This window comes from Erithacus rubecula (genome assembly GCF_903797595.1).
Source record: "Erithacus rubecula genome assembly, chromosome: 3".
NCBI lineage: Eukaryota > Metazoa > Chordata > Aves > Passeriformes > Muscicapidae > Erithacus > Erithacus rubecula.
In genome coordinates, this window is record NC_136689.1 from 85,773,511 (window position 1) to 85,786,905 (window position 13,395).

Here is a 13,395-nt window from a genome sequence, read left to right on the forward strand (position 1 = left end):
TTCTTAACAGTGCAGCCTAATAAAAATATTAGCCAGGCATTAAATGACTTTTGTGGCCTACGAGAAACCACCTACAGTGTATCTCTACGAGACAGTCCTCAGTTTGTACATCAGCATTCACACACTTGAATGTCTAACATACAAAGTTGGTACACTACTCGAAACAGCAATCAGGCCATTAGAAGACAAAAAATATGTTCACAAAAGACTCTTTAAACTGAGCCAGAAATGTATCAACTCAATTCAAATCAGTAAAAAAATAAAGTCTTATGCCAACAGGAAAATTGTATTTTGTTATTTCTTTTTTGAAACTGTATTTTCAGAGGCAGAAGCCATTTGTCGAAAATATATGTGGTATCTTAACCTTCTTTTACAGAGACATACAAGATGTGAATGCAAACTTTTACTACGGAATTAAGTACAATATTATGAATTCTGCAACAGCTTCAATACACTGAAGTTTTTTTTACTGACCTCGATTTCCACGGAATTGTGAAATTGACATAAAGTAAGCCACAGAATTTCAAACCTAGAAGGGGAACAAGATAGGGAAGGATGGAGAAAAAAAAAGGCAATGAAACTATAATACATCATGCTCCAAAGTCTTTGCATAGCACCCTACATGTAGGTACAAACATATTCAGATAAAAATTAACAGAAAAGGCCTTTGAAAGTACTTCTACACATTACATTCTGTAAGGTGGAACAAAAGTAGTTTACACTGAATTAACATCTTAAAATAGTCAAAATCAGGAAGACAAGCAGTGAAAGGTAATATATGCATAACATGTTAAAGGAAGAGTAAGACTGTTTCAGAAAAATGCTGATTTCAGCACAGAGTTGACAAGATTAATTATGCAACCTCTAGATTTTATCATTACCTCAGATCGGGACCAAAGTTCATTATACTTCCAAAGCCTGCTAATGGAATGCAGTACCTGTGTTTTAATAGCCTAAGATACAAGATAACTGGAATCAACTTGACCTTAGAAAGCATTAAGATTCAAATCCAGGAAAGGATTTAGTAAGGCTAAATTAGGGAGCAGTGTCAAGTAGCCATATTTTCACAGAGTAGCTAAGTAGATACAGCAGTCAATCATTGTGAGGGGAAGACTGGTCAAAAATCCTCTGATACAGATAAAGTGCAGTTCCTAGAAGCAAAACCCCACTCATTTTTTTTTATACAACCATGTAGGGCTGCAAAACATTTTCACCCTCCTCCTTATTGAGCTTCCAACACACTAGAGAAAAAAAAAAAAAAAAAAAAGGAACAACAATGCAGCCTGTGATTTGAAATTTACATCCGTGACAGAAACACAAAGTCTAGTTTCTAGGTCCTTGTTCAAGAGCATTAAAAACCTCCAGTAAGTTACAAGTAAACTTTTCTTTCAGCCATCGCTATAATCCTCAAAGATTAAACCCTGAATTTAAATAAAGATTTAAAACTGATAGAACTGTATCAAACTCAACTACAGTAGTTTTTTGTTTTCAAGGAAGATTCAGTTGATCTGCTCTGAATACTGTCACAGTAGTAAAAACATTACTTTCAATAAGTGTAAGAAAGTGTTTAAGTTTGCATGTATCAAGTTGTCAAACCATCTGACAAGCTACAGCACCTTTAAATAAACAGAATACTCCTAGATAGAGAAACATTTCCAGATCATGTTTTGGCTAACACTATATACGTTTGCTGAGAAAAGGAAGCCTGTTATCAGTCTTAATGGTATTTTCTGCTAAGACATCACAAATACATTTTAGGTCACCCAGGAGAATTAATCCTAATTAAGCCAAGCTGTAATTTAAACTGACCCAGTCAATTTGTATAACATCACATGCTGTGGCAGATTCTGATTCAGCTTTAATTTAATGTAACTTTATTAGCAGAGGTCAACACTTCAGAAGAAGGGTTTTGTAGACATTACAGTGATCTGAAGCAACACACCTACAAGTTTCTTCCCTCCTCCTATATATTCTTGAGTCCTCTGGATACTAAAGTGGAAGTAAACTACTCGCCTTTCTTCCTATGGCTGAGTTACTTTTTTATATGAATAGCAGTGCAAATGCAAGGGAAGAGGTAGGAGATCATGAAAACAGAAATCCCTTTATGCCACAAATGCTGCAGTGTCTATTTATGTTATACACAACCATGGACTCTATTTCCAAAGAGACAAATTAATTGTAAGCTGAAACTTTGGAAGTGATCAGCAATTTCCTCAAGTCTCCAAATCATGTCCTTGATTAGACCTGGTTCCTAAGTGCAAAACTTAAATGACAAAATTCTAAATTACTTGAACCTTGACTAATCCCCATGGTTTCCTCATTACTACTAAAATATAGCATCTCACGTGGGATGTTCAAAACAATACAAAGCATTAACCAACATTTTGGAATTTCTACTCAAATCCCAATGAGAAAATAATGCTTAAAACTTTTTAAATAAGGAAGAAATGCTTTGTTTAATATTTTATATTATATAAATTTGCTTAAGAACTTCCAGAATAAGATTCTGTTTAAAAAAAAGGTCAAAATTATATTCAGACAAGATAATGGAAACAGCATCTCCAAATTCTTTGAATGGGTCAACTGTTTTCGTGAGATTACACCAATTTCAAACAATATCCCTAGATTTTATACAGTAAGATACCAAATCCACTTGCAGTATATAGAACATGTAGAGCAGAAGCTAGTTGTTTTACTTCAGGCACTTGGCCAAAAAAAAAAAAAAATTGAAATAAAAATGCAAAATTCATTCTGCAAACCAACAGAATCATAGAAGCAGAAGTATATTGTTTACACTTGGATTCCTCCTAATGACTATTAGTATAATTACAGAATAATAGATAAAAGAGAAATGAATCCTAAAGAATAATCAAATAAATAGCAAATGGTTGACTATATATGCATCTAAGTCATATAAATAAAAATTAATTGAAGAAAGCAATGATAAAAGCAATAAAACATGAACCACTTACGCCCCTGGCCCTTGCCATGTCCATGTGATTGTGTCCTAAGAAAAGAAGTGTGAAATTTGCAATTAATTATTGTGCTTTCAACTTTTTACATTGCACACAGCATAACTGACAATATAGGACTAAGAAGTTTTCATGGAAACTTCTATGCTATCTTGGCAAAAGTTCTTAACCCTGTTAGGTATCAGCCCATCTTTCATACAGCTATATGGACAAAATTAAACAGTAAGAAAGGACAAACAGCAGTAAAAGAAGTTAGCAAGATGCAAAAAGGGAACAGAGACCTGTAAAAGAATATATAAAAGGCAGGAATATGGCAATAAAAGTCATCCCATTTTTAAATAACACTATCAAACAGCACAGAGAAACATAATCATACTACTTGGAGATGTGATGTAAGTGTACATGAAACAATCTAAAAACCTGGAAATTAGTTCTGTTCTAACTGGGAAGAAGAGTTCAAGTCATAAGTGTAAGACAACAAGACTCATTACAATCAGGATTCTGAAAGACTTGATCAGAAAAATACTTTTTTTTCAAACTCCCAAACATGTTCCAGTTCAGTTCTATGCTACCATCCAAACCCATTCTAGAGATTTCAGGTGATCACATGTGCCATGATCACGAAAAATCAAGTTAAACTCAAGTTTTAATTACCATTTGGAGCAAAAGGCCATCAAAAGTAAAAATACAAGAAAGCAAACCAACTCATAAAAGGCAAAAAACGCAATTAATGACAGATCAACAGCTTGGAGAGTATGTCATAAAGATCCACTAAAATTCTAAAACTTGACATTTAACAATTACTTTCAATCAAACAAAATATGACAGAGGATTAGTCTATCTGTAGGAATCAATTTATCTGCATTAAAAATACTCCATCTCCATATAGTGATCTTGTAGAACTACAATGTGGATAGTTTCACTGTTACAGTGTTTCTGGCTATTTTGATGTCTTTGATAACACCGCAAGGGAACACATCATGGTGTTTGTCTTTCCCACAAGGAACTTTCATTACAAACTGTGAGAAACCAGTGTAGATAGCTGATAACTTATCTAAAGACTAAATCTGCCTTCTAGAACACCAAGCACTACACATCTCCAACTCAGCTCTCTAAATTGCAACAGTGCAGAGGGAGATAAAAAAAATATGTGATCTCCACAAAGTGTCTGGATCATTGAACAATGCATAGGCATTTTCAGAATGCAGCCTTATATGCTGAATAGCTGGTAAGTCTTACTCAAGTAAGCCATGTTATCTACCAACAATCCTGCAAGAAATTCCCAATGTGAATGTCACAGGAGACAGGTATCATGCTTCTGATCAAAACTTCAGGATGCATCAGGGATAATGGCCACAAATGCTGCCTGGGAGAAAACAGGATTTTGATCTGCAACAGGCAGATTCACATGTCCTAGCAGACTCCTACCAGCATAGTCAGTATCTTTATGATAAAAACAACAAGCAGACAAAGGGAAATAGGATTTTCCTTAGGTAACTAAGTTGATATTATATATTTATCACAGCTACCAGCTTCCGCTTCTGGACAACATTATCTTGGACAGCATTCTGAATACACTTTGAAACTATTGTATCTAAGTAATGAATGTTTTAAATTGTGTGGAAGTACATAAAATGATACAATAACTTGGTTGGAAGGGACCTTTTAAGGCCATCTATTCTAACTCCCCTGCAATGAACAGGGACATCTTCAACTAGATCCTGTTGGCCAGAGCTCCATCCAACTTGACCTTGAATGTTATTCCCTCTGTTATTTCCCCTCAGCACGGGAGGAAACAGGGAGACGAGCCGTCTTCCAGTTTGTATTTTACACAAGAAGATATTGAGAATCATAAGCCAACCTTCAAACAGGAGATGGGCTGTGTTCTCACAGCTTCAGTTAAGCCTGATATACCAAAACTGTACAAGAGCTGCTGCCAAACCTCTTATCAAATAGAACAGTTACTTGTGGAAGACATTTGGATGTAAAACATATTTTAAATGGCTTTGTGAAATTTAAACAGGTATACAGTTTAAATATTTTCATAAGTTCATAACTAAAGCACTCTGACAGAAAATTCAAATGAAGAAACAAAGAAAAATAGAAAATTGTAGAAAGGATTGCAGTAGAGAACCTTATATGTGAAGACATCAGAGCATTTATTCTAATTAGAATATAGGTAATAGATGTCAGGCAACCAATACCTAAAATACTAACAATCTAGACAACCAATAGAAAATTTTGAATAACTCGTCTAAACATTTTAAGCCTTAAATTTCTTTCTGCTAATGCATCAAGAAGAGCAACATACTAAAATATTACTACTAAAAAGCACTGATACAGGACCAGAGATGTCATCTAATGCAAATAATCATAAGCCCTAAAATGACTGCTACTCAGAGAGCAACTCTATAAAAAATATAAAACAGAGTTCTTTACAGCAACCAGAACTAGATTTATTTACTAGAAAAAACCCCGAATTTACTTCTTCACTTTTGCCATGTTTCAGCCTACTGTAGAACAGTAGTGCTTTCCCTAGCTCTTGAATAGACTACAATGAAATAAACATGCCAGAGTGCACACACCTACTACATTCACCCCAGGCTCTAATCTCAAAAAGCCCCTCAAAACAGCCAGGTGCACTTAAATCCAAGACTGTTCTCATCTGTACTGTGCAACTCAAAGCTCTGAACACAGATCAGAGCAGGCACTTCAAGCAAAACACAGTGGGGTGACTGCACACAATGTATATCTGGAGTTCACTGGCTAAGCAAAAATCTGAAGAAGTTCCTTTCTAAACCTAAAATTATAATATGCATCAGTCAAACAAGACAGCAAATAGAAAGCCAGAGACAATTAAAGTTTGCTAAAAATGTTATCTTAGTGTATGAGAACCAATATTCATTCCCTACTCTATTCTCACATGTGTTGTGATTTAATCCCAGCTGGGAACTAAGTACCACATAGCTTGCTCACTCCTCCCCTGGGGTGGGCAGGAGAATTGGGAAGAAAAGGTAAGCCTTGCCTTGTAGGTTGAGATAAGAACACCTCAGTAATTGAAACAAAATAATCTAACTCTGTATCCTAACCAAAATAAATCTCACTTTTGTGTACCACACCATATTCCTTCTGCCTCTTCTCCTAACTCTGATGCAACTCTTCTGCAACCCCCAAGCTCATGTAAAAATAAAGCAGTGGTAGCAATTACTACCCCTGTCATTAATGCTTAGACCTTTGCAAGGTCTCTAGGAATTAGATCATAGGAGGTTAAATGACACAGTAAGGCCCTGAAAACTAAGTGTTTTACAGCAATTAAAAGTAGTAGGAAAAAGTAAAGTCCCATACACAAACTCATGCCAACTCACAATGGATATCTATATAACTAGCTACAATTTTTTTATTAGAGTTTTGTAGTAACAAAAACGATCAAAATTTTCATTTACATTTATATTGGTTTACTTCAATGTTAAAAGCTCAAAAATTTCTGTTAATAAAATATTAGGAACATTTACTATTGGTTTACAAATATTGCATATTATGTACTACAGGCAATGATGACATTTCAGTATGCACCTGGATTTTGAAGGTATTTACAAAATAACATTTGATAGCTCTATATTGCTATGGGCTTAACATCAACAAAGTTATAAGGCATATTAAGTATGACATAAGCCATAAGCATGTTTGCCATTTTAAATGGCAGTGCCATCAAAACCTCAAACTATTTTTAGAAAAGAATCTTTCTTCCTGAAAATATAACAATTATGTAATGAAAAGTCCCAGGCTGCCTGCTACAATGCACTATGTAAGCATATCAGGCTGCTATTCTTGTCACAGCATCTCCAAAGATAATTTTTGAGTTTAGTTACTGCAAACTATTTGATTGCCATTACACTTTGTCTCAGCAAAGAGTGAATGGTGGCCTGTGTATATTAACTTTGCTAGGATTCTTTTCTTTTTTAATCAAGCATATGTTTTATGTAAGTGACATAAACCTGTAAATGACAAAAAGAACGGTGGATAGAAATATTTGTAAGCTACTTAGGTACCAAGAAGAATCAAAATCCTTCCTTAGAACAAGGGGTTATTAATGGGCTAGTCAGAGATCTTCTGATGTGACATGCATTGATAAGAGAGACCAGGTGGTCCTTATTTTATTTCTGACACTCTTCACACCCTCCCTTAGGAGCTTCTACATCAGAAGGGGACAGACTGCACATGAAAATAGCCCCAGTGGGCTCAAAAAGAAACTTCACCTATTGTAAATAAACATTATAATCTGCATTTTACCCGAATATAACTTACATTGGAGGACTAGTCCGAATTAGCTAATTCCTTAGCCAAGGGCACAGTGAATGTAATACAGACAAGATGACACTTTAAAAAGGTGCAGAGGTCCTCAACACATTATCCTATACCATTCAGCCAGTCACAGAAATTTGTGACTAACACCCCCAAAGGCAGGAGATGCAGAAACATCTTCCAGCAATAAATGACATTAAGAAAACTCTCCAGCACACACTGCAGGAACAGGGAGCACTTAGGAACGCAGATCCTAGACAGAAATTGCCATTTGTCTCATCATTTGTAGATTATTTCTTGTAACAACCTGAACAACTTTCAGAGCAGAAACATTTTAACTGTCTCAGTTAAGACTCCTATATTGCTTGAGGCTTAAGGAACAAATACTTAACTAACAATAACTTAGCAATGATTTTTGAATTTTTAAACCTAAAAGGTTACACAAGGGCCAATGCACTTAAAAGGAAAATGCCCTGAATTTCCAACACTGCAAGCTGAACTTACCAGTTTGTTTGGATAACGTAAAACCACTGGTTGTACAGGAACCCCAGGAATAAATGCTCCTAGAAGGCACATATGATACATAATTAATTTACAGTGCATTTTGGTATAGAGTAAATTTACTGCAACAAGAAAAAAAATATACAACTAACAGACTGATAGGAAGTAGCTGATCGTGAAAAAACAGGATCTGAAAGTAGCTTCAAAAATAATCAAAACAGCAAGCATTGGACAATGACAATGTATATATAGCCTCCTTTTCAGCAGATAGGTAATTAAAAACGTTTGCTTACATTATCTAAATTATCATCTACCACTTACATATATTATCATTAACTCAAGTCAAAGCTTAGTACCAAATTCAGCTCAATAAATGAATTTTAAAAATGAGCATACACAAGATGGTTAATTTATTCCCCATGGTCAACAATATTTTTGGTGAAGACCTTAGGCTTTCTTATGTAAAAGAAGCTATTTTTATCTGAACAACAATTATTTATGGACAATTTATAATCTCTGAAATAACAGAATGTCACTTCTATTCTGCAGCTATGGGAAAACTAATAGTTATAAATTGAACTAGAGCTATATTGAACTAAAGCTATTATTCAGAAGCATTACTTTGCTTCATGGGAAAACTACAGTTCTGATAAATAAGCAGCACAAGTTCTATATCATTTGCTAAAGATTGTCTTGGTTTCCAATACCAAGACTGGGTAAGCACGATAACTATCTTGTTCAAGACTTCTTTTAGCATCTCTCTCTCATTAATAAATTAAGTGTTTCACTCAAAGTATGTTATTCTTACAATTTACTAAGGTCTCCATAATACTCCAAGAATTGAATAATTGGAGTACACTGTATTCCTAGCACAACATTTGCTTTACAAAGTAACTGTTGAGACATAAAAGGAATAATTGTTTATGGAGTATAATCGTCTCTAAATGCAGGTGGTCTGTACAGAGTCCTTAAGAGATTTGGAGACCAGTGGTACCTTCTGCTCAGCCTCAAAGACCAGTCTAAGCAACTACTGAAATAATCCAGAGCTGATAAAAGTTGAGTGGTAGATGACAACACCACCATTTAAATACAAACACAAAACCAAGAAAATGTGTAGTAAGAGCAAGGAGCACAGGCCATTTTAGTAGAGTGGGGAAAGGAATCCTGATAGAACTAACTTGAATAGAGACCAAAGTAATGTGATATAAGACAGGAATTTTGAGGCAAAGGATTTCTAGAAGGTGGATGGATACAGAAGCAAGTTTCAGTAGGAAAAGTGAGACAGTCAAGAGGCAGACAGCAGCATGTACTAGACCAGAGCAGAAGAAGATAGAGTGAGAATGTAAGGATGAAATACATGGTGCCTGGAATGTCTATGGCACAGAGGGAGGGCAGGAAATCAGGGCTTCACATGAAGGCACAGTTTCAAAGCACAGTCAGGATTCAGGTGGAGAGAGAAGGAGAGCAAAGAGCTGCAGAAGTGGATGCTTCCCCAATCCCCATTCACTCAACTGAAAAGGAAAGAGCTGAGAGAAAAGTCTGATCAGCCAAATGAATCAGTGAAAGGAACCACAATGCTGATTGACTGCACAATACTCTAAGAGTGATATTTAAATTGCAAGTCAAACAAAATACGCAGTAAGACCAGAAACCAGGCAGCCAAAAAACCCATTCTCAACCACCTTGCTCACTAAAGCTTCTTCATTGACCACCTGCTATCTACAGGATAAAGGCAAGTTCACATTAAAGGCTAGTGGTTTACTGCAGTACTGGCATTTCTCCCTACTGGAACTGCAGTTTACAGCTGCAGCAATGCTGAGTGTTACACCCTCTACTAATGTGATAAACTAAAAGGGTGATACTACTGAAAAGAGCTTAGAACATGGATGTTACATAAAAACTGTAAAAAATGGCAGCCTCTCTAACAGTGTTACATGGGAAACATTTTCATGCCATTTTCACCAGAATGCAACTCCACAGAAGAGCTAGAGAGGAATCAGCCAGATACAGCACAACAACAAACACTGGGCAGCCTCAAATTGGTATACTATAAAACTTAAGGCAGCAATGAGTATCTAAATGTCACGTGACGGACCCAAATAGGAAAGGGAAGGGGCAAGAAAACCAAAAAAGCAAAAAGACACAACCACAAACAAAAACCCCTGAAGAAACATTACTCCTCCAGCCCATGTGCATCTCAGAAGCCAAGAAAAAACCTGAATTATTGAAAAGGTTTTATTCAATTACAATCTTCCTGCACCAACAAAAATTTATATCCCAATTTCACCCTACTGCACATTTTTACCTCAACTTCTGCAACAGCAAGCAAATTAAAACGCAAGTGTATTTCAGAAAATGAAGATACAAGGACATTCTGTAGAGAACAGAGAAATGAGCATAATACCTACCAGGTTTGAATGTAATTAGACAGGATCGGTTTGTGCAAGTGCCCTCGGGGAATATCATTATCTTGAAGTAAAAAAAAAAGTTGACTTTTAAGAACTATTTAAATGTGAATTTATTTATAAACCTCACTTCAAAGCTGTTATTAACGGATTATAGCAAAAATATTCTCAGGGAAAAACAGTTCAGAGTTAAAAAAAAACAGGTGTTAAAGATGTCAAGTAAAGTTCTACCTTAATAGGAAAAATAGTTTTCTTTATCTTTGATTTTGTATCTTTCTTGCCCTCCAGTAATATTTCTGTTTATTGGGACAGTGATTGGAAATGCTGGTTAAGTACGAGTATTCTCACTGAAGATTTTGGTGCTGGCAAATTTGTTTTGTACCAGAAAAAAATTCCTGCTTCCAGGCTACCTGCTTACAGGTTAAGAAAAGACAGCTATTTTTCTTTGCTATTACTTGGCATCTGCACAGATGCCCAAAAGAAAGAGACTGAAAATATCTGAACACGATTCTAAAAAAAAACCAAAAAAGAGCAAAAAACACTTAGGTTGAACCAATTCAGTAGAAGAGGGTAGACTGTACAAAAACAAAGCCCTTCCCTCCCCAAATTCATATTATAAGGGAACAAAGCAATGGACTAGAATTAACATTACTGGTTTTATAGCTCACTCTGTCCAAGCTTACTTTGAAATCTAATGATGAAAGTCGATGCAAAAGCTATATATCACCTAGCACATTGTTTATAGCTGTTTATAATATTTCTGTAGTGCGGTATGAAGAGGCATTGTTGCAGCAATAATCTCATAAAAAAATATACAGTACCCTAATCTCAAAAAAATCACAGGAATGCTTCAAATTTCCAAAATAATCACATGCTTCTAGGAATCTGAGATCTTAAACAGTGATCCTTTCCTTCCCATTACTCTCTTTCAAGGCACATTATAAACAGCCACATTTTAAGTGCACGGAATACAAACCCAGAGCCACTTATTTTTTCCATGCATTCATCATGTGTTTTAATAGAGGTTGTTATTGAAACACCCAAATTCTTTAGGCTGCCTTGCCCAGTATCACATCTCTAACAATGCCAGCCCCAAAATCTTGTGAAGGGTGAGAACACACCTTCACAGGTGTGTTCTCCAGGTATTCTGGTGAGTACTTAATTTTTTTCTTCTTAGATGACTTCCTCATCTGCTGTGGTCTGTCCATTTCATACCACTTAAGAAATGTCTACCCATGTACTTACCCAGTTTTCCTTGAAACACAATGTAATGAGACACAGACGAGAATCTTACATTTTATCTTCTAAAAAGAGGGAGTGGGGGAAATTTCACACACACCACCCCAAACCACCTAAAGCCACCCACTAAGAAAAAAGTAAACTACATATCCAAAGCCTGGAAATGCCAAATACCATCTCTTACAGAGTGGCAGAATACAGTACCTGTGGCCATTTACCATTAGACTGGGCACGCCTCTTTATCTCTTCAACAGTTTTCCTGCGAGAATCCTGGTCTGACCGAGATACAAATACTGGTCGGATATATTTGATCAGAGCTGAAGTGAGGGAAAACAAAAACAAGGACCAGTCCTTATTTACCCTTTGTTTAAAAAAAGATCCTCCACCCCCTCCATACATCCCTGCACTAGCATCGCCCACCCTCCTCCGCCATTAGTCCTCTGGACAAAAAGCTTTGCTGGAAGAACATAACTACTTTATTATATTACACTGCAAAACCAAATACTTAGCTGAATTATTGTAGCTTTATTGAAATATTTTCATAAGTTTCTGTGAAGAAAACAGTTTTCGCAATTTTGGCATTTTGCACTTTTTCAACTCAATACATACAACACAGATAATATAAAACAAGATGGTACATGTTATGCAGTTTTCTGTGGCTGTCTCTAGGCCATTTCCTCCTTCCACAAAAATCACAAAATCTATAGCCACTCTCAACCCAACAAAGCAGCAGGAATCTCCCTGCTACGTAAGTGCTTGCAAAAGACATCCTGCCAGTCAAACTGTCTCTGTCTTTAGAGCTTTTGTCTTCTATGACAGCTCAGCTCCACTAAAGGTAGACCATCAAAGATGTTATATACACTGATGTTATTTTTTGTGAAGAAACAGTGTCAACAAGAAAGGCATGCTCATTTTCTCAGCTGTCACTTGTTTGCCTGTTCCTCATACCAGATGAATTAGATCTCAGACATATTCTTCCTGGCTCAGTGGGAAACCTCTTGTACATAGCCAGACACAAAATGAACACAAACAAAAATTGGAAATCAATCCACAAGATATTCTCCATTCATGTCTGTCACAAGGACACCAAAGATAACTTTCAAAATAATAAGAAGCCCATATAGCTCATTTGCAAGTGTCCAAAAGCACTACAAGAGAAACACTTTCAAATATAGCGTGCTTCGTGCCTTTATGTAAGCAGGCTGTCTCCAAAAACATTTTAATAATTTTTGCATCATGTAATTTTACTTGAAGGTTCAAAAGTCACTAAACCATTAGCTATTCTACTTGGCCCAAATACAGTTTTCATTTTTTCAGCCACTGTGAGAAGAGTTCACTGACACTGTATAATCTGCTTTTGTCAAGGATAGACTTGCTACGTTAATGGATCAGTCAGTGCTTAAAGTGTGAAGAAAAAGCAGTGTAAGGAATTACAGCCCTGTGCTCTGCAAAAGCTGCTAGTTATAGTGTTATCCCATTGGAAGGTGAGCCACCAATTCACCAAAATCCTCCAGTTCTGAAGGTTCTGAGAAACTAATCTGTCAAATCTTACAGCAAGTTCCCAAACATTCAGACAGCCTCTGAACTATTACTTTTATTCCACAAGTAGCCACAGCTCAGGAGACAGTCTCCCCTCAGAACTCAGCAAAGTTACCTTACTCTTATACATTTTCCTACATGCCTGCTCTTAGACAATATCTATAGAATAATGCTTGTCAGGGGAGCAATGATCATTTTTCACCAGCTGGGGTTACTGCCAAGGCAAGGTAAAAACAAACAAAAAAGCCCCAAAACAAACCACAAAAAGACTAACACAAAAAGATTAGTGAAAAAAAACTCCACAAACATAGAACAAGTAATAAAAATAACATGGGAAACAATACTTGGTATCATTATCTTCTTAGTGCTTCTACTCCTGAGTTTGCTTCGATCTTGAAAATTACTATTCCATAGCAAAAACATTATAAAGTAAAGGA

The 13,395-nt window shown here is 36.0% G+C and overlaps 1 protein-coding gene across 1 annotated transcript in view; it reads right to left on the bottom strand.

The window, feature by feature from the left end:
* The window catches only part of LPCAT1 (lysophosphatidylcholine acyltransferase 1), a 58,385-nt gene that overhangs the window by 29,398 nt on the left and 15,592 nt on the right, over positions 1-13,395 (bottom strand). Inside the window, exons 4-8 of the mRNA XM_079302497.1 lie at positions 11,624-11,736; positions 10,184-10,244; positions 7,779-7,837; positions 2,973-3,007; positions 475-529 (exon numbers count right to left, since the gene is read on the bottom strand). Of these exons, the coding sequence (XP_079158623.1) occupies positions 475-529; positions 2,973-3,007; positions 7,779-7,837; positions 10,184-10,244; positions 11,624-11,736 (323 nt within the window). The remainder of the gene's footprint in view (positions 1-474; positions 530-2,972; positions 3,008-7,778; positions 7,838-10,183; positions 10,245-11,623; positions 11,737-13,395) is intronic.